This window comes from Chaetodon auriga, chromosome 10 (genome assembly GCF_051107435.1).
Source record: "Chaetodon auriga isolate fChaAug3 chromosome 10, fChaAug3.hap1, whole genome shotgun sequence".
NCBI lineage: Eukaryota > Metazoa > Chordata > Actinopteri > Chaetodontiformes > Chaetodontidae > Chaetodon > Chaetodon auriga.
Window position 1 is genome coordinate 21,423,728 of NC_135083.1, and position 22,073 is coordinate 21,445,800.

At 42.6% G+C, this 22,073-nt stretch overlaps 1 protein-coding gene across 1 annotated transcript; it reads left to right on the plus strand.

Annotated features, from left to right (window-relative positions):
* Positions 1–378: 378 nt before the first annotated feature.
* tti1 (TELO2 interacting protein 1) lies at positions 379–21,767 on the plus strand. The gene is made up of 14 exons (XM_076740045.1): positions 379–471; positions 1,023–1,762; positions 2,905–3,242; positions 3,347–3,602; positions 3,749–3,917; positions 4,201–4,493; positions 6,229–6,645; positions 7,465–7,624; positions 8,180–8,347; positions 8,521–8,672; positions 9,982–10,122; positions 10,925–11,129; positions 18,688–18,775; positions 21,014–21,767. The coding sequence occupies exons 2-14, from the start codon at positions 1,037–1,039 to the stop codon at positions 21,228–21,230; spliced, it is 3,330 nt and encodes a 1,109-aa protein (XP_076596160.1). The 5' UTR covers positions 379–471; positions 1,023–1,036; the 3' UTR covers positions 21,231–21,767.
* Positions 21,768–22,073: the final 306 nt, after the last annotated feature.

Below are 22,073 nucleotides of genomic sequence, written 5' to 3' on the forward strand. Positions count from 1 at the left end.
AAAGGTAGTCGCATTTCTTGTCTTTCAAAATAAAACACATGTCTGAAGACATGGAATGGTTTTGTCTAACCACCTCCGTCAGCGAAAACTTTGATAAGACACAAGACTATCATTCATGCTAGCTTTTTTAAACAAAGAGAAATTTAGATAAATACTTATCTAGTATCAACAACCATCATAAATCGCACATTTATACGATGAAGGCATTGTTTATTGCGCATTCTTATAGCTTTGTGTTTCACAGTAAAACTTTTCATTCTTTTATTTTGAAGACAAATCGTCAAATCCGGAAGTCTTATTCATGCTGCGTCAAACATGTGCGTCGTCGACGCAGATTCATGACGTCACCTGTAGCCATAGTCCAGCACCTACATCAGTGTGTGATGTTACAAGTTTTCTGTGTATGCTAAAACCTCTTCTGTGTACGTTTTGCTGCCCTCAGCGGGTCTGCTTCACCCTGCTAATGTGAAGGTAGGCTAACATTACCTGTTTGCTGTCGCGAGGACCGCAGCGCAGCTTCAGCAGCATGCTGGATGCTGTCAGCTAACTAATAGACGACATCTGTGCTTGAGATGTTCTGCTGTCACTGCAGAGACATGATGTTATTTTGTCTCTGTTTCTTAACTTGAATAAAGTTTGAACTTTGTCACAGTGGGGAAAACAGCGTTGCACATAGAATAACTAACTTAATACTGGTTAGTAAACATCTGAATCCAGAATGTCAGTAATGTCAGTAGTAAATTAACATGGACTTCCTTCTTCAATTCAACCTCATTAGTAAATAATGGCCAGAGGGTAGAGCCATGTCCACAGAGGGGAGTGGAAACATTCAGATATTCTCAGCGTGAGTTATGTTAGCAGTCAACATGGAAGGTGACCATTACAGATTTAATCACAAAGGTGAAATATAAAGTATAAGAACTCATTCAGTTTAGTTTCTGGTACAGTGTTTGAAAAGTCATGTGTTTTCTTTGTCCTATTCTCACATTGCCCGTCTCTCTTTCTGTTCTCTCTCATGAAAGTGAGCCCTGCTGTCATGCCTCCAACCATGGATCAGATCAGTGATCCAAAGATCGCCTTTGCGTACCTGCGCCCGGCCTGCGTCCTGCTCACCCGAGAGCCAACTGTGACCAATGTGGAGACACTGAGCGCCCAGTTGAAAGAAGTCAATGATGCCACACTGCAGCAGCTCCAAGAGTACGTCCTCTTCCCTCTTCGCTTTGTCCTTAAAGTCCCCGCACCCAAGAAGGACAAACTGGTGCAAGCTGTGGCTGAGGCCATGAGCCACGTCCTGGAGAACACTTGTGTCCAGAGCTGGGAGACCCTCCATGGCCTCCTCTCAGAGCTTTGCCTCTGCCTGTGCTCTCCAACCGATCCTGGGAAACCTGCAGATACATCAGAGGAGCTGAAATCGGCTGTGCTGAGGTGCCTGGACGCACTGCTTCATTCTGCCTATGGTGACATAGTCTTCAAACTGTTTGAACCCGTCATGCTGCCCGGACTCGGAGCTGCCATATCACTGCTGTTGGCTTTAGGAGAGAAGGCGAAATCTCGGGATATACAGGCAGCAGCGTTGAAGTGCCTCCAGGCTTTGACTCTGCAGTGTGACTGCGCTCAGGAGCATGTGGTCCCATCCTCAGAGCAGAGACGCGCTTTAGGCAGCACCATGGCTTCATTTTTACCTGGGATCACTACGGCTGGAGCCAGGATCATTACAGGAGATCTGAGACAAGGCCATGCAGTCACAGTCAGAGCCATCAAGGTACCACATCTCTGTGTCTGCTGTTACAGCTATTCGTTGTGTTTCTGAGCTTTTTCATCTGTATTCAGTCCTATATTAGAATATGTCTCTGTGGAATTAAAGGATTATTTTTAGAGCTGCAACAAGTAGTCACTTAGTCTCCTGTCAGAAAATTAATGTGCAGTTACTTTGCTTTCTAATCAAATTTTAGTTAAAGTGAACCTTCAAGTAGAAAATGTATTGAAATGATTTAATCTTTTTATTTGATCGTTGAGGGTATAAATTGTTAGGAAATGAAAAATGCCTGTCATAAGTTGCTGGGACCCAAAGTACTGTCTTCAAATAGTTTCTTTTGCCTGAACCCACAGTACAAAACCTTTGAAGTTACTGTAAACAGAGAAAAGCAGCAAGACCCCAAATGAGCTAGGACAAGTGAATTTTTGGACTTTTAGTGTCATGAATGCCTTAAACTACTGATGCATTAAAGATTTTGTCGGTTAATGTTCCGTTGATTATTGCATTATGTACTAGGATATACTGCATATGAGCGGTCGACCGATATGGTTTTTTTCAATGCCTGATGTCAATATCAAGCGAGCAGGGCGGTCATACATGATGCTGATATCATGTTGTTGCTTTTTTTGCGTCTTGATAAAATATAACAATTTCATAATAATAATAACAAATGAGACATAGTATTGTCTCTGTTTACCTAATTCGATCTATACTCTGTCTGCAGTGTTCTTATTTTACATAAAGTAATGTATCAACTAAATAAATGTCCACATGTAACCAAATACCTAAACTTTGTAAAAGCAAAAAACAAAAAAACGTATGAATGAATAAATAATAATGATAACAATAATAATGATAAATGAAAGTTTTAGTGACAGATAGCGGCATCTCTTCCTTTCTTCCAATTAACATTTGTTAAACACTAATGTATTATTATTCACTTGAATACAGAAAAATATTTGAAAATAAAAAATACTCTCTGACGTGTCTGCAGGCATTTTTTATTCAGTCAGCCTTGTCAGTGTGGGTATTGGCCGGCCTAAATAACTGGTTAGGTTTAATTTGTTTGACCAAATGAAAACAAGGAATTGTAGCTGTGGTGGTATCAAATAATTGTCCCTTCTCTGTGCTTCTGCACTGTCATTCAGGTTTGGTCCCGGACTGTGGGGCTTGTCATGGAAGACGCCCAGCTTCAGACGAGTGAGCCTTGGAAGACTCCCTCTGCGGACCTGGGGAGGATCGGACAGCTGGTGGTCCGTCGGACACAGGACTGGGTGAAGAGCACTGTGGAGAAACTGTCTGTGCTCCTGAAGAAGATCATCTCCTGCACCTCGGCTCATCAGCACTGGAGGGTTAGACTAGAGATGGTGGAGCTGGATGACCACCTGCTGGCCAGGTGTAGCCAGACGCTGGGAGAGTGTGTGGGACTGCTACTGGAAGCTCTGGTGGGAGCAGTCAATGATGAGGAGCCCAGAATCAGAAAGAGGTGTGATTTGATTGACATTTTAGGGAGGAGAAAGACTGAAGCCCAGACTGCTTGATAACAAGATGTCTAATGAACCGTCTCTCTGGTCCTTTTCTCTCCTGCAGGTGTGAGGTCGCTCTCAGAGGGGTATCACAGAGGAATCAGAGCAGCAGCAGTGCTCAGACCTTCACTGACGTGCTTTCAGAGAATCTCCACTCTTTGGCCACATCCATGCCCAGACTGATGAGGACCTCTGATGACCAGAAGAAGCTGTTTGTCCTCAATGTGTTTCTGGGTTATTTAAAGGTCCTGGGGCCACACGTCTCTGTGGTGCTAAACTCAGCTGCACACCTGGAGAGGATTTCCAAAGCCTTGATGCAGGTAGTGTTAGCCGCCATTGTTTCAGATTATACTTCATATGATTGGGTAAAAAATGCCCTCATGATCGTCGTTAATGATGGAGTCAGACTTTGCCTGCTTTTTGGTCTGTTATGACACCCAACAGACCCTTCTGTGTGCCTTTACAGGTGCTGGAGCTGGATGTGATGGACGTTCGCATCGTGGAAGAAAGGAGTTACTCTGCCAACATAGAGACGAGCTCAGGCTCTCACAGTGCTCACGTACAGAAGAAGCATTTTCTCTACTTCACAGATGAGAGGATCTTCTGCGTGCTCATGGAGATCTGTCGAACACTCGGTATGACAGATGTTTGATCTGAACTTCAGAGATAGGCTGTATCTAAACAATCTGCAGTCCATTTCTTATCCTTCTGGATACATGACAGCACTTTACGTCTGTGTGAAAGGGAATATAAAGAAGTTATAAATATTAAAGTTGGGCTAATGCCAGTTTTTGAAGGCTGACACCTCATGGATTAAAGCTGGCAACATTGTATGTCTGTATGTTTACTTTTGACATTTTGTTTGACAGCTCTCCTACCAAAAATCTAACAAGCAACTTTCCCTCTTCCTATCTTTAGGTTACTATGGCAACCTTTATCTGCTGACAGACCACTTCTTGGATCTGTACCAACAGTCTTCAGTGTACAGGAAGCAGGCTGCCATGGTGCTAAATGAGATTGTCAGGGGTGCCGCAGGCATAGCTGTACCAGCAGAAGGTCAGGGTTTGGAGAGTCAAGTTCAGGGACACTCTGCCACCCAGGAAGACCTTAAAGGGGCAGTGGTGTCTATCATGGAGGAATACGCCAGTCTGCAGAATTGGCACTTGATTACTGTCAGCGAGGAGACAGAGAGAGACCGACAGGACCAGCAGGTGAGGATGGTGTCATTGATTCATTTATTTAAGGTTGATGTCACTCTCATGGATGTATGCTGAATATGAAGTTGATCCGGTGAGGGGCAGGGGGATCAGCTAGCCTGGCTCTGTCCAGAGGTCATAAAACCATTCTACTCTGCTTCTGATTGGCTAGTACTCATTGCTTTTGTTGGATTTGCTGGTTAGATTTAGGAAAGAGGAATGAGAATTGGTAAGATCATGGTAAGAATATCACGGTAGGCCAATCAGAGGCAGAATAACAGGGCCAGGTGAGCCTGTTTCCAGTGTTTATGCTAAGCTAAGCTAACTGTCTGTCCGCTCTAGCTTCATGTTTAGCATACAGACACAAGAGTGGTATCGATCTTCTCATGTAACTGTCATCAAGAAAGCAAGTAAGTGCATTTCCCGTAAGGTCAAACTACACTTTGAGGTTGTTCAGTGAGGATTGTTTTATGGCCCATGAATATTGCATCCTTGTCAGCTAAATGACGTGTAGCCATCATGTGTAATAGATGATCCCGCTCTTCGTCGGATGATATTCTAAATGAGGAAGTGATGTCTTTGATTTCAAAATTTTACATTTCGTATTCTGTGAATTTTTTCTAATCAAGTGTGACATTAGACTGCTGTGCTGACACACATCTCTGTCTGCATTTAAATGTGAGCGTGGTCACGTCACTTCACTCCAAACAGAGCACTCCAGGCTGTACTCTGAAACGTATCCATACTTTGCTCACAATATGGCCTTGGACTGATCGCTGTGCACTCTTATGCCTGAACAGACTGAGCAGAGGGGGAAGCCGCTCCAGGGTTTCAAGTATCTGCTCTAAACTTTCAAGGCTGGATTATTGAGCTGACAGGCAGAGAAAATATCTCAGGGCCTCGGAGGCCTGAAAACACTGGCAGCACTGTGTTAGTTTGTAGATAAACTTGCACTTTTCTCTTTGTCAGCTAAAATGTGTGCCTGTGGAGGAACACCACCGCATGAAAAGCATTCTAGACACAGAAATAGACAGAGAAGGTAAAGACAGCGGTGAGGTCCTCCCTCAAGTCAAATTAGTCACATTCAGAAATGGAATAAGGGATAAATACGAACACAGTGGAAACTGCAGGCTGTATGTGGACATCAGCGCTGACTGTGAGCAGTTAGCACAGCCACTGTTTTTACTCTGTACTGACACAGCAGGGTAGCAGTTACTGATGGCTAATGTAAGCTACAATCATTGTTGACAGCAAGCTCAAACAAACGGTCTTTTATGAGTCGGGGTCTTGAGCAGCCATTGGTGTGAAGTGATGTATTGATTTCAGGTGACGTTGTCGGTGATGTTGCTTTGATTCAGCCGTCTGATGTGTCTTTTTAAAGGTACCCTGTCGAGTTTTGTATAAACTGTGAAGTGTGTCGCGTCTTCATGTGTGTGCAGGGAGATGTTATTCATTGAAATTAGTCTTCCTTGGTGGAGGTCTACCGGCTGAAACAGGAAGTAAATTTGAACCCACAGTGTACCTACTTCTTCTGCTCTTCTCTACAACATTGTTGTTTTTCTCTTCATGAAAACAAAATGCCCCCAGCTGTATTGATGCTCATGTTGTAGACTTAGACTGTTTCTTCGTTTGTCCCAATTTGGGAAATTATTCTGTTGCTGTTGCATCTTGTCATCTTTACACAGTATTGACCTTTTTATGTCTTTATGTCTATGTTGATGACCTAGTTTGTCTTTTGTCTCCTCTGTAGCTCCTCAGCCCATCCAGACTCCTCTCCATATCCAACAGCAATGCCAGCAACACTGCTGCAAACTCTCTCCAAGTCATTCCGTCTTCATTTGGCTCCTCGTCAGCCTCATCATCCACCCCCACAATCCACCAGCTGAATAGCAACATCTGGCAGCTGTGTATCCAACTCGAGGGCGTCGCCTGCTTTGCTCAGGCTCTGGGGCGTGACTTCCGTCCCTTGTTGATGACATCGCTGTACCCCGTGATGGAGAAAGCTGGGGAGGAGACGCTGCTGGTCAGCCAGGCAGCACTGGCCTCTATGTGGGACATCAGTAAGACCTGTGGCTACACCTCCCTGAAGGAGCTGATCAATGAGAACTCAGACTACCTGCTGAATGACATATCACTTAACCTGCAGAGGCTCAGCCAGCATCCACAGGTAAAAGCTGACACAGCTTGGCATGTTGATAGAGTGCACAGTAATGCACAGTAGCACTGGAGAAGCAGGATGAATAAGAATGAAGTAAACAGTCAACATTTGTTCAGCAGAATTTCAGAAAACAAGTGCTGTGTGCAGGAAGAGGAATTCATGTGTTTGAGGCAGTATAAGATGAATGAATAACAATTATGCTCATTATCAGTATATGTTTTTGTCTAACTGATTAATCATTTGGTCCATACAATGACAGACAATGGTGAAAAATTGCCATCATTGCCTTTGCCATTAAGTTCTCAGCATCAAAAGCGGCATTTTCAGATTGCTTATATATTCAGTTTGCAAAAAAATGCAACAAATCCTGATGTTTGACAGTCAATATTTGGAATATTCGCTTGATCGATATTCTTGGCTATTTACTTCTTGGCTACTTACAATCATTTCAGCACTGCAAATGAATAAAGTGGCATAATAGAGTAACAGTAAGTATGGTAAACCAAAAAAGAATGCTTTTCTTCCCCACATTGGAGTTTACATCTGCATGTACTAATCTGTGTGTCATCTGTTGTCTTTCCACTGGTCTGCACTGTCGAAGCAGTGGGATTGGCTGCTGTCAGACTGACTCAAATTATATCTGTTGTCAGGAAAATTAAGAGTTGATTAACTCCACACGTTTTTTTCCACCATACCTCCAAGTGAGGTCACGAGTCCTTAGTGTTAAAGCTGAGTCTAGTCTAGTGTAAAGCCGTACTGTGAGCGGGTTTATGTGGGCTTGCTGGACCCTGAACATGTATTTCATCATATTGTCGTCTTGTTGGCCAGGCTCCACGGGTGTTGACAGTGATGTTAACTCACTCCGACTGCAGCCTTCTGCCTCTGGTTGGAGACATCGTTCAGGATGTGCTGATGGCTCTGGATCTCAGCTACGACCACACAGCTGCTCTTTTCTGCTCCGTGCTGCACGCACTCATGAAGGCACTGGGTGAGATTTCTAAAGTGACGTGAACTTGTTTGTCGCATATGGTGAGAGTGGAAACGGGTAAGGGACAAAATTAGTGTATTTCTTATGTGGGCCTACCATACCTATACCATACTGTGCCATACCATCCCACTCTCTACCACAGTCTGCTGAAGCATTTAGCTCAGTTATGCTCATAACATGTATGAATAAATCACAGGTTTTAATGAGGGGTTCAAATTTGTTTCAGAGGCTTTTTCACCCTCACGAGGATGGATTTATTTAGTGGAAATACAGACTAGTTGTTTGTTTTTGGCATGAATGTTGTCAGATTTAGAGGCCATGAGTATTCATGATAAAATGCCAGGGTAGAAGACTTACGTGACCACTAAAAGATCACTCAGTTTGACATTATGGATGTTATAGGTCAGTGTATGATTGGCAGGTTATCTCTGAGAGGAACCGCAGTAACCTTGAGGATGGAGAAAAAAGAAGAAAAGGGTCTTGTGTATAACCACTTTTGTATCACACACCTTGCTGTGTTGCTAACCTAACCTGTTTTTATTCTTTTTCCTTTAGCGAGGTGGTTTCCCTCCAGTCATGAAAGGTCCAGCAAGTCTGCCAGTCCCAGGCAGACCTCCACGCACAAAGAAGTCTTCGATATCCGCCAATTCCTGCTGGATCATCGCAAGCAGAAAGAGCTGGCAGAGGGCATTGGAATAGAGGAGGACGACACCGAAGACTTAGGTAATGCAGTCGGTGTCTGTATGAGGACAAAACAGGAAATGACATTACATTGTAGCATAGGTTTCAGTTTTTGTAGATTATCTGTTGGATTAAAGTTATCAGTGGGGGAAGTGGGTTGTAGTGCCAGAAAATGCAGTCGTACATCATCCATCTGACCATCCCTGTATTTCCAGAAGTCCCTCCTCCCGAGGAATGTGAGGATCTTGATGATCTTGTTGGTCCTGATGTGAAAGAAGAGCTTCCCTCCCACCTCAGAATCACTAAAGATGTTATGGAGCGCTGCATTCATCTGTTGTCTGACCCCAGTCTCAGGCTCCGACTCAAGGTACTGTCTGCAGTGTGGTGTAGTGTGAAGGGGGGCGTTGGTTTTGATCGTAATAATACTGGTGAGGTCACATGACACTGCCATGAAGATCCACTGGAGAACTGACTGTGGTGTTGTTAAAATATCGCTCTAGAAACCCCTATTAAGTTGTATATTTGCAACACACTTGAGTTAGCTGGCGCAGCACCGCCTCATCCTTCTCCACAGAGCACCATGTGGAGCACAGAGACATGCCAGGTCTGTAATTTTTGGTCAGTCGTTGCTTTGCAGACCTGTCTAATGTGAGTTAGACACCTCAACTCTGAGCTCTGCTCCATTACAATAAGAGTTGATAACCTGATGACAACAAGAGGAAACATAACTCTGCTTATAGTCTGCTAATGTGGTTGTTGAATGAGAAATAATAAAAGGGATAACTCATTATGAGTTCACTTACCAGTGAAACACAGCTTTTTTAGATAGAAAGCATAGAAGCTGTGGAGAGAGTCTGTCTTTATGCAGCCAGTTCCATATTTGTTAAAAAGGCCATGATGGTTAAATAACCACATTGAATGTGGTTATTTAACCATCACAAGTTGACATTGCACAAGAGAAGAGTCCACAGCCATGCTAGCAGCTCCGTGAGGCTGTACTTTGGCACAGCAGTGCTTTGAGCTAAATGCTAACATAATGATAATGCTGGCATGCCAATTATAATTTACGATGTTCACCATCTTAGTTAAGCATGTTAATATGCTAACATCTACACAAAGTGCAGCTGAGGCTGATGGGAATGTCATTGGTTTGCTGGTCACAAATCAAAGTAATGGACATATTACTGACCTGATGATGGCATCAGATGAAAAGTGAAAGAATCGTTAGAAAGTGCTAACAATTCACCTTGTGGGGGACATGAATGTCGGCACCAAATTTCATGGCAATCCTTTCAACAGCTGCCAAGAAATCTCTCTCAAAACCTGATGAGGGTGCTGCTGGAGGAGTCACAGGATCAAAGTGGTGGACTGAATAGCAGACTGACATTGCCATCCACTGAGATGATGTTGTGTCAGTGATGAATCAATCACTTTGTAGTGTGAAACTAAACAGAAATTAACCTTCTGTACAGTTCTGCTGAAACACGTTGTACTTTCAGAAAATATCACAGTGTCACCATCACAGTGTCACCCAGGAGCTTTGGACCTCCAGTATGGCCCACAGAGGTTGTTTTACATCAGCCAAAAGCTACCTGGACCTACCTATTGTATGTGTTGTTACACTCTATATTCAAAAGCTGTATATGAATGGATGTACTGCATATCTTTGTCCTAAGGTACTGGACGTGCTGGAGCTATGTGTATGTGTACTGAGTGAGAAGGAGAATGAATTGCTGCCTATGGCCCATCGCTGCTGGCCCGCCCTCGTCCAGAGACTCACAGCTGATGACCCTTTAGCAGTCCTCAGAGCCTTCAGAGTACGTAAAATAAGTCTTCTCCTGAAAGTCTTTAAGAACATTGTCCATGTAATGTGCATCATGTAGTAACATCTGCAGCTGGATCATGTGGAAAAAGTACACAAAAAAGCATTTTTAATGACTGCTTAGTTTAATGTTTCATTACATTATCAGGATCAAATTACTTGATGTCGTTGTGTGTGGCAGCTGCACAGATCTGATTTTGTATGACATCAGTTTTGCAGGCTTATAATACTGAAATGTGCCGACCGAATCAAGCAGAGGCTGTGGTTTTTGACCAACAATGACGTCGGTCCGTTATGAAATGGTTACAGTGATTACATTTGGCAGGTCATTTCATTGTTTGTCATTCTGTGAAAACATCATTAAATAATCTATTTCAAGGAATCAGAGAAGATGAAAATGTTGTTCCCTGATGAATGAAGATCACACTGGTTTCTGATCATTTCTCAGAGTACACGTGTCAGTTGATTCTAGATGTCACTCTAAATGAGTGTGCATGTCAAAACTTGTCAAATCTTTAATTGGACTATTTTTAGGACTTCTTTTTTCATACTTTCCCTGATGAATTCCCGATGAAAACCAGACATACTAGCTTGTACACGTAGTCACTCAGCAGCACTGCTGGCAAACTGTGCTACGGCCGTCAGCAATATGGAAGCTTGTATAAATGCATAACTCATCCAGGGAATAATAGAGCTTCATTTGTCCGATTGTTGAATGAAACACACACCACAGGGACCTTTTATCACTTTGGACAACTTGCTGCTTCTGTGCCTTACGTGCCGAGTCTCTCTGCCAGGTGCTGTGTACGCTGGGTGAAACATGTGGCGACTTCCTGAGGAGGAGGGTTTCTAAAGAGATTCTGCCCAAGCTGAGCTCCTCACTGGCACGGCAGGCTCCGATCAGCGCCAAGGCCGGACCCGTCTACACACACACCCTGGCCTACAAACTGCAGCTGGCTGTGCTGCAGGGGCTGGGCTCACTATGCCAGAGGCTGGACCTGGGTAAGAGAATAGGAACACACACACACACACACACACACACACACACACACAGGTTTCCCAGAACACAATATATACGAGCTTCATTCCAAAAAAGTTGGAGCACTGTGAAAAACATAAATGAAAATAGAATGCAATGATTTGCAAATCATTTCTGCCCTTTATCCCATTGCATACAATGCAACAACAGGATATTTGACATTCAAACTGTTAAACTTTTTTGTGAACGTACTCTCATTCTGAATTTGATGCCTGCAGTATGCTCCAAAAAAGCGGGCACGGGGGCATGTTCACCACTGTGTTCCATCACCTTTTCTTTTAACAGTACTCAGTAAACATTTATTCTTTCCCATTCTTGCTTGATATACGACTTCAGTTACTCAACAGTCTCTGGTCTCTGTTGTCTCATTTTTTGCTTCTTAAAGTCTAATCCTAACCCTTCCTCTAACTTTAACCTCTCACCCTAAAATCAGTTATTTCACATTTTCCATCTGGGGACAAAAGCCGTGTCCACAGTTGGACAGGCTGTCCACAATTAACTGATCTTCAGTCTGACGTTTGACATTTTTCACCACCAGATGGCACTCTTGTATAACAATGCAAACCAGGCAGGGGTAACATGTACCTCACTCTCCTGCTCTGTTTTATTATGAATATATGATCCAGTGTTGCTTCTTGAAAAATGGATTGTGAAAACTTCAGAGGCGGCGCATCTACTTTCCAATACCCTTACATAAAAGTTTATTTTTGTTGTGTGTCGATCTCTCGTATTTGGGACGGGGGCACAATTACAGCTGCGCCCAGTCGTTCTCCCTCAAACACCACCTCACCACAGTGAAGCAGGAGACGCCGCTGAATCTGCACAGCAGCCATCAAATCAAGAGAGGAGGACGTTTAACTGATTAGCTTGGAAAAGCATTGTTTTTCAGAGTTGTGTATTTAGTGCTTGGCATAGCTTCAGTATCATAACTGGAAATGCTCATCCAAAGTGGTCTGGGGGCTCAGTGCCAGTGTGTTACCAATGATGTAATTATGAGCTGCTTGTCTAATTTTTCATCAACCATTATGTTCATTAAGCAGTGACGTTCTGTTGCGAGCGCTCCGGGTTCCGATTGCTCCAATTTTCCGGCACGGCCGAACACTTCAGGGGAAGCACAGTGCTCATAACAGAAGCAGGAGAATGTTAATGCAGTGTGGGACTTCTTCTCACCTCTATTTTGGTGTCTTTACTTATGTATGCAGGTTTGAGTGGATAAGTGGTTTTTCAAATGACGTGCTGAAAATAACAAGCTCATCACCTACAGTAAGAAGTGATGGTTGCAATCAGCGGGAAAAATTACAGGAAAACGCTCTTTTCATTCATTAAGTGGTAATCATAATCACTTCTACATCCCAAGGACGGCGAGTGCGCAGGAGCCGGTTGGTGGGGTTGGAGCAGCGATAAATCAGTGCATAGAGATTACTGCTTTAAAAAAATCTGGATAACAATGTGGTTTTATGATCTTAGGGGAGGGAGTGGCGCAGACATTAAGTTTGCGTAAAGACCTGGGATTTGATTTCGTAGTGGTGTCTCCCGTCTGGTCACCTGCACAGGGAGCTCACACATGCTCCACCCCGCTGCTGAGGCTCATCACGGATGGATGAAGAGTTAGCGGCTGGTGTCACAGAGGTAGCATGGCTGTCTGCAGTGCCAACAGCAGAGTTAGCAGTGACAGGTCTGCAGTCCATGGGGAGTTCCAGATAAGGCATGATCGGGGAAAAATGTTGGAAATTGAGATTCTCAGAGAAATTTGAATTGAAAAATGCTGTTTATGGTGTAAACAGCAGCTCAGGGGTTTACGCTCTGTCTGCTGTCTGTTGCATGAAGCATACTTTGTCATCAGTGCAGTATACAGAGACTTGTATGTAGAAATGCAGGCTGATAAATATTCAGACACTGTCATCAGTCCCCTAGTCCATAATATCATTCTAGCAGAAGATAATTAGCAAACTCAAACTAAGTTCACACAAGATGCACACTGCATAGCGCTGTGTGATGCTGGATTGTAGTGATGTTGGAGTGTTCTTGTATTGTTCTGTGAAGTCAGTGTCAGTTTTTATATAGTTGCAGGTGTGTGCTTTTGGCTCACGGTGGGTGTTAGCAGGGTTGGTTTAACAGGCAGCGGTGAGGAAGAGGTGGGGTTTGGTGTTACATGCGAGTATTGGTGGCAGGAGGACGGTCGCTGGAATAAATACTGATCTGGGCGGGCAGAAGTGGTGGCGGTAAGCCTTTGCACTCCAGCTGTTCACCACAGAGTGTTCTTCAGTCAGCGGCAGGATTTTCACTCTGCGAGCCTCAAAGTGAGGTTCAGAGAAAAGGTGAGAAAAGGCATCAAGTGCACCAGCAGAGAAGCCATCTGCACCCATCTCCATTAATAGCTTGGTCAGATGAAGTCAGATCGAGCGGCGCATTCCTCTGTAGCTCTGCTCCACATCTGAAACAAGAGCGTGTTTTAGTTAAATCACTGTTTTAAGTACACACACTTACCTGAAAGGTTGTGTAACCATAGCAACGTGGCAGTCTTGCAGCAGCTATTTCAATTTCAGACTTATTCTGAGAGTTCAATACATTCAACAACTAGAAGGGCACTCAGAGCCAGACCTCCACCAAGGCTAATGGTCCACTCCTCTATGATATGCAAATCTGCAAGTGCAACCACTGTATGTGTCTGAATGTGTCTCTGAACTCATACAACTATGTGACAATATGGTTAAACCGAGCTGAAGCTTCATCCTCTCAGCTGTGCATTTATTATGTACTTTGAAAGAGTTATTTTACATAGTTGACATGCATTTGTGAAAACCAGAAAACACTTAATGATCATGAACATATGTACAAATATCAAATATTTAGACAGAAATAGCATCAGGAACATGATAGCTTGTTATCTAAAACATGCTATGGACAACTGTGTTCACAAGGGAGAAAGCTTTACTTGAGTCAGTCGATTTGCATATAGATAAAAACCTTTTTACACAAACCAGTATGATTTAGTAACTTCATATAATACACAGAATGAAATAGTTGCCACACAGTGTGGAAATCAGACGATGTGCCACAAATATAACGACAGATCAAATATTGAAACAACAGAACAGTTTTTTGCTGTAAATACTGTTAATATACTTAGTTATATTGTATTTTTTACTATATTATTATAATATTATATGTATTATACATTATAATACATATTATATAACTATATATTTAGTTTTACTTAGTTATATTTTTGTTTTTATTCTAAATAATTGTGTATACATCCTGTGTTTGCTATATGTTTAATTGCTACTGCAACAAAATAATTTCCCAAACTGGGATCAATAAAGAAGCAGTCTAAGTCTAAATGTAAGTCTAAGTCTAACAGAACGACGCCACGTTAACACCCACCAACATCATCTGTTGTACCTTTCATACAGGACCTGTGTTCACACAAACCGGGTAGTAATTGCAGTTGTGTGATCTTGAGAAAAAAGCATTGTTACAGTTGTGGTGAAGTGAAAAATAATTTGTGATTTGTGATGTGCTCCAGAATTGAACGGCTTCGTCCTCGGCCCTTGCTGCACCGTTCCACCAAGCTTCATGAACAGTAGGACAGTTTTTTCAGACAAACAAACTGAGCCGAAGCATATACTGAATATATTAACAACGTACCAAATGATTACTGAGTGAAGAACTTACAAAGAAATAATTTGCTTCTACTCCCTGAAGTCTGCACACACTAACCAACCGCCTGTATTTGATGTCTTAGTTGTAGCCTCAGTCAGCTCGGTGGGAGCAGCAGCTCTGGCCGTTGCCGTCGATCAATTCCTGCATTTCTACCCTTGTTTGGCTGTTTTGTTTTGTTTTTTTCCTCTCAGGTTCCAACTAGAGAGAAAACATAACTTAAGCTCCGTAGCCACAGTTACACCATTTGGGATATAATGATACATTCAGCTCACAATTTGGTTTGATAGGCCGGACTAGAATTTCACATTGACTGACAGAGGCGTGGTCATGTGGCTGTGGTTACCTCCCACTGTGTCAAATTTCACCCTTGTTCTTGTCACTGACAGCAAAAGTACGTAACAGTCAGCCCTGATGGAAAAACCTCAAATTGTGTCTGTTGAATGGCAGAATTTAGCTCTGTGGTGAAGTCACATTAAGACAAATTACATCATTTTCAATTAACTGAACACCATGTTTTAGTTAGTGGAATAGACCACAGATAATATTCACCATCCCCTCTTTACATTTTCATCAACTGTTCTGAGGTGGTTTGGTTTCCTTATTGGACCTTTTGAGAAATTCCTCAGTGTTTTTGTCAATCTTTATATTCCTCTCTGCAAGTCTTTGGTGCACCAGCAAGTCTGTCAGGATGTCCTTCGTCTGTCTGTTTCTGCAACATCTTTATAAGAGCTGCCCAGTTTTCTCAGCACCTTAATGTGCAGCTGGCTCTGCCTTGTTGCCTTTTAAATGGTATTTTACTCTAGAAATCATAATGAAAATAATATTTTCCCAAATGCATAAACGCAAAGAATGTCATTTGAAGCACTAATAATGTCACTATACAATGAAAGTGTCACTCATTGTAAAAATCATCATCAGTCATGATGCTGCTGTGTTTCTTTGTGCCTCACCTTCCTGTTTTCTCTCTCTCGCCTCTTTCTTTATTTAAAGCATGTGTGAGTAAAGGAGTGAAAATGTGCTCTCACCAAGTGCCGCTGAAGAGTGTCATGTGAGTGACTTCAGTGTCATGTCACTGAAGAAAATAAACTCTCTGTCTGAGAGTCCCATTTGATTAAATTCATTTTAATGCACATGTAGCAGAGGACTCAGGTGAACTTACACTGTTTTCCTTCCTCTGTTGAACGCTGCTGTAGGGGACGATACATGTTAGGCAACATTATGAGTTAAGTGTAACCAGGCCACCACATAGCACCAAAACTGAACAGAGACATTTTAACTTGTCTTAGCTGGATAAAGCAGCGGCTTTAGATGTTTCAATCACAGGTCCCCTTTATGGAAATGATGCATAAAGGCTTGGTTCAAGCATATAAACACTACCACAGGTGTGTGCCGCAGCAGCAGTGTGTGCCTGATGTTTAGCATTTGGCAGATGACGCGGTGTGACAAATGTTTGTGGTCCTCTGCTGCTGTACTCCGTCCACTTCAAGGTTACACGTGTGCGTTCAGAGAAGCTGTGGTGCAGGGTTGTTGCTCTCCTGACAGCTTGACCCTGTCTGGCCATCCTCCTCTGACTCTCTCTCATTAACAAGGCGTCTTTGCCCACAGAGCTGCCGCACACACAGTGATTTCATTTTTCACACTAGTCTCTGTAAACTCGGTTCACTGTTGTGTGTGAAAACGCCAACATATCAGCAGTTTTTGAGGTACTCAAACCACCCTGTCTGGCACCAACAATCAATCCACGCTCGCAGTCACTTAGATCCCGTCTCTTATCCATTGTCATGTTCGGTCCAGCTTTGTCTGAACATGCTGCTCGCTCTCACTGTTGTGTTGGAGACAGTTTATACATTCCCCACTGGGATGAATAAGTCTCTATCTGATTAAAAAAAAAGATATTGCTTACTTTTAAGACCTTAAACAGCCTCGCTCCTGAATACATATCTGATCTGTTGACCTGGTTTGTGCCCTCTCGACCATTAAGATCTGAGGATGGAGCCCCCGCTGGTTTCTCCCAGGTCACGCTTTGTGACCAAGGGTGATGGGGCTTTTGCTCTTAGGAGCCCCCACACTGTGGAATGCTCTGAACTCAGTCACACTAAGCCTCTGGCTTCTTTTAAATCTCTTCTTAAAACTTCTTTTTTGTGAAAGCCTTTGGAAGTGTTTGATATAGGTTTTATTTATACTGTTTTTATTCCTATTTATTTGATCTCACTTGTCCTTGCGTTTGTAAAGCACATTGTAACATTGTTAAGAAAAGTGTTATATGAACACAGTTTCATTTTCTTCTTCTCTTGCATTGTGGCACTCATGGTGTATCGTACACCAAAAGGTTGCCGAGTACAGCACAGCTTTAAAGAGTGTAGAAGCAGCCTCCACCCAATTCATGACCACTAGAGACTACAAAAAGGCAACTGTAGCAACATTACTTCCGCACTTCCAATGTTTTATGTACAAGCCACATATGACTGGAGTGGAACCACACGTTACATTAAAGGAAAAGGTCTCATCCATCCTTTTAAGATCCTTGTGCTTGCTTTTCCTTGCCGGTGCTTGACGCTGTCCTCCATATCAGACCGAGAGGGATTTGGAGTTGGAGATGGAGAGAATGTGAAAGAGCAGGAGAGAAACAGTCAGTGGCTGCTGCTTTACTCGTGTGAATACCGATTTGGCTACAGCTTACCTCTGGGACGCCTGCAGCAAGCCAATTACCAAGCCTCAGTCACAGAGAGAGAAAGACAGAAACACAGATTGACTGAAGCAAATAATGCATTTCAGCCCCAGTGCTAGCTTCAGCTCCAATTTCACCCTGTTATTCATTTACCACAAAATTTAACAGCACCTGGCCCTCTCCTCTCAAGTATTTCTCACTTCTCTGCTTCCCACCAAGCACCTTGATTCCACAAAAGACTACAGGCTATGAGTGCAGCACCAGAAAGGGAGGAAGAAAAGAGATAAAAGCGCTTGCTAAATAATCCCATTTAACTCTGAAATGTGCACTGCTGCTTTTATTCTTGACACACAGCGAGCAGGCCTGGTTCAAGCCGAGTGTGGGTTGAATTGGCAAATAGAGTAAGCAGAGAGGGAAGAGAGACATGTTTTGAAATGAGGCTTGAAAGGCAGCCCAGTTTGCAGCTTAGGGAATCGCTAAATGTCTGCTGGGAAAGATGGAGAGAGGGAAAGTGCGAGAGATAGGAAGAGGAGATGAAAGAGTGGCAAGAAGTCAAGTGGGTGGAGGGAGCAGGTGCTGGCAAGATTATGAAAGGTGCAGTTAAAGAAGGGGCGTAAAGAGAATGAAGGCAGGTGCGTCAGTGTACATAAAACTGCAGGAAGTGAAGAAAATATATGAAGGGAAGGCTAGAGGAGGGAGAGGTGGCCCTTCTCATACACAGCCACTCTTCAAAAGGGGGAAGAGTTGAAGTGTGTGCTTTCCAGAGAGGTGGAAACAGCCTACTGTGAAATTTCTCCTCAGCCGTCTCAGCAGTTTCTCTCAGCTCATTAGGAGTTAGAAAAGGTAAAGTCCACACATGATCTCTTTCTTTTTTCCTCCTCTTTCATCTTCTTCTCTTCCTCTTTTATCCCTCTTCCTCCTCCCCGTCCAATCTACCATGTTACCAAGCTCCGCTGCATGCCGGCGTGGGGGTGATCACGTGTGATTTTTTTGATGGAGTGGATTTTAGGAAACAGTGCGTAAAGTTGATATTGACATTTGCAGCTTGGTTCCTGATGTGATTATATTTTTCATTACATTAGTATTCTGGGCCTGATCCATACACATTATTTGTTTTAATAACCGCAATAACCACCTGACTGAAATTCTTCTATGATTAATATTGTAATAAAATTTGGTTTTCTCAGGTCAGGCAGACCTGGATGCTGTTTGTGAGGCTAGCCTGCCCTACCTGAGCTGTAGACAACCCATCAGACTGCAAGAAGCCAGCCTGAGGTGAGCCCTTATCTCGCTACATATTGAAGGTGGAGAACGGAAACAAAAGTCATGTGTACATGCAGTATTTCAAAATAAGAAATACTGTGTGTGTCCTTAAGGCCTAATAAACATGTGGAATGCATTTCCTCCCACAATTACAATGAATTCAATTATTTAAAAACTCCACGTGATACCTTTAAGGCACCAGTAATAATACAGCAGTAAGACAGTATGGAAAGGGCTGTTCTGCATAATGAGTATTGTTGCTCAAGTTCAGTTTTACTTAAATGTCATATGTATATTAAAAGGGTTATTGGGTGCTTTAATGGTTCCATGCTTGCCTGGTGAGATCTCTTCATGATGCAGCTACACTGTAAAAGATGAGGATAAACATCCACAGTCCCTGTTTCATGAAAAAACACATTCCAGAGTTTAGCTGACGTGAAGCTTCACCTGTCTAAGTTTGATGAACCACGTGGGTCCTTTTGTCCTGGAGGTCATATGTAGCTTTTATTACCGGTCTTGTGTCCTGACAACAAACCTGCCATTCATTACAGCTGAGGCAGCAAACAAAAACGAGCTAAGCCTTGAAATATGTAACTCAAGCTTCAGTTCCAGCTGAACGGTAAAAAAGACTGGACTTTGTCCTTCATTTCTTACAGTGTAGTCATCTCTTCACAGCCAGTATGGAGGGATGGAGGGAAGGAATGATTACAGCGACCAAGAACTCTTTCAATGTACATATGGAGATGTGTAGGAAAAAGTCTGAACCTGTCCTTTAAGTAAAACTTTAAATGTCAACCAGAGAATTGACAATCACATAAAGTAAAGCAACGTTAAGCAACTGGATAGATTACAACAACTAGTTTATGATCAATAAAAATAATTTAGACATAATGTTGAAAAAACAACAAAAACATATAAAATAATACAGTACATTTCTGTGAAATAATTTTTTAAAACTTTTTGTTCTGCATGGGCACATGAGGAAGTCCTGTTAAATACTGTAAACTGTCAAAAATTAAAACATAAAAAAGATAAATTTAGCTCACAACATATGATATAGGTGACACAAGGCCGAACTCATGACCCTTGACCTTTGACTTTAGCTTTCAAAGCTGCATTAGTCCATGTGCTGAACATTCAAACTGAACTGACCAAATGAAACACCAGTATTGTTTCGCTCACTTTAACAGCCATGTGACATGATGAATGAAGACATAACAGCAAAATCCACTCTGGCTAAACCACATGTCTAGACTTATGGACCGGTCCCTCGTGGACCCCCCTGTCATACTGTGACGTGTGTGACGGGCTCACCATCACTACTGTTAGAGAGTGGAATACACAACCACACAGAGCTTCAGACCTCACTTGTAGCCATGGATGTAGGTTGACCTTAGAAATCCAGAGTGCTTCTATAAAAGGACTTACATTTACACACATTTAACTATTATTATATTTAACAGTCTGTAAGCCGTGCTATACAGTATATTAAAAATCCATACGTCACATAGTGTAAGTGTTGTAACGGACATAGAGAAATGTTTTATACTTGGGATTGTTCAGTAAATCATTCTTTGTTAGACCTGCCATATATAAGCATGTGGGAAATGACATACACACCATAAATATAAAGAAGGGAGTGTCAGTGTTTGAAAGAGTGTTTGGAAACAACGCTCAAGCTGCACAAAGCGTGTAAAATGGATTTTAACATCATTTTAGCTTTGAGATGGTTTTGGAAAATGTGGCTCTGGATGGTAAACGTGAGTAAAAATGCTCATCATCTTTCAGAATGATGACTATCAATGGATTATAATTGGTGATGCATTGATTTGAACTACTTTATAAACTGCTGTGTCACTTAATACATCATCATTTATATTTTGTACTAATAATCTGAACCTTCAAAGTAATTAATGTTATCAAATCAGTGTAGAAGAAGAAGCATAAACTAGGACAACATGGAAACACTCAAGTAAAGTACTTGAGTAAATGCACGTAGTTACATTCCACCACTGCTTTCATTGGTGGAGGTGATACAAACAACCTGAAGGTAAACGACGGTGTTGAGTTAATGAGCTTATAGTCAAGCTGTAGGACTGTGCAGAGCCAGTGAACCTGCCGTGTTGTGATCAGCCTGTCACTGTGGATTACAGGACCATGTTTTTCCGAAAAACATAGATATTATGCACCTTAGCAAAACACAGCTCGGAGCTAATCCTCTTCACATGTATCTTTCACTCCTCTCCGCAGCGTTTTCCGACACTTAATCCAGGTGGATCCGGATGCCTTCTGGTTTACTCTGAATGAGCTGCACTGCCCGTCCTCCTACGTCCCGCCCCACCCCGACCTCCATCCCATCCAGCTGAGCGGCATGGGTCGACCGAGAGACGAGTACTCAGACAACGTGCTGAAACTGCTGAGGGAGGAGTTTGGCCCGGTGGCTGAGACGGAGCTAATAAGCCAGTGATTGATGTGATTGACTCGTCCCTCAAATGGACAGCCTATTGAACCACTGACTCCAGCGCGTCGGCGGACTGAAAGAAAATCTGACTATTGCGCCAAAAGCAGCCATCTGATACGATTGTGATCGGCTTCATGCTGCACGCAGCTCTGATAAGCAGCAAGGTACAAAAGGAAAATGTCAATGAAGCATCTCTGCTGCGGTTCACTCTTCTGCTGCAGGTGTAGAAACCAGGAACCCCTCTGACAGGTCTTCTAAATCAGGAGACATGCAGTGACAGTGTTTTTCATTTCATGCGAAGGCACTGACATGTACTGTATGCTAATGTAATGTTTTCTATTCCTTTTTTTTGTTATTTCTTTATTTTCTTAAGAAATGCCTTATTCCTCACCTCCTAGTTGCTTTGAATTATTCAGCCTGTAGTTTCAGAGGAGTTCTGAACAAGTGGGGCTTCAGTACAGATGAACTTGGCTGTTGTTTACCCAGTTAAGGACATTTTTTTGTGACCCTGAAATATATTAATATTAAAATATATTTTGTATTATAATGCGTCAATGCAGTCAAACCTCAGGGTGTTCGTCTCCTCAGATATCGAGCCTTAAACATTAATGCTACAGATTAAGACGTATCTGTTGCATTCAGTGTTGAAAAGTGGCCATACTGGTGAATTTTAAAGGGGAACTCTACATCTCAAAGTGTGTTTACAGGTCTTGAAATATATGTGGAAAAGCGTTGTATAAAGCCTCCAGAGCGAGCTGTGTGAAGTCTGAAAAATTGCCTTGAGTGATGTCACTTGAGTCAGCATCATTTGGATCTGAAGACTACGAGTTTGAAAGAAAAAAAAAATGT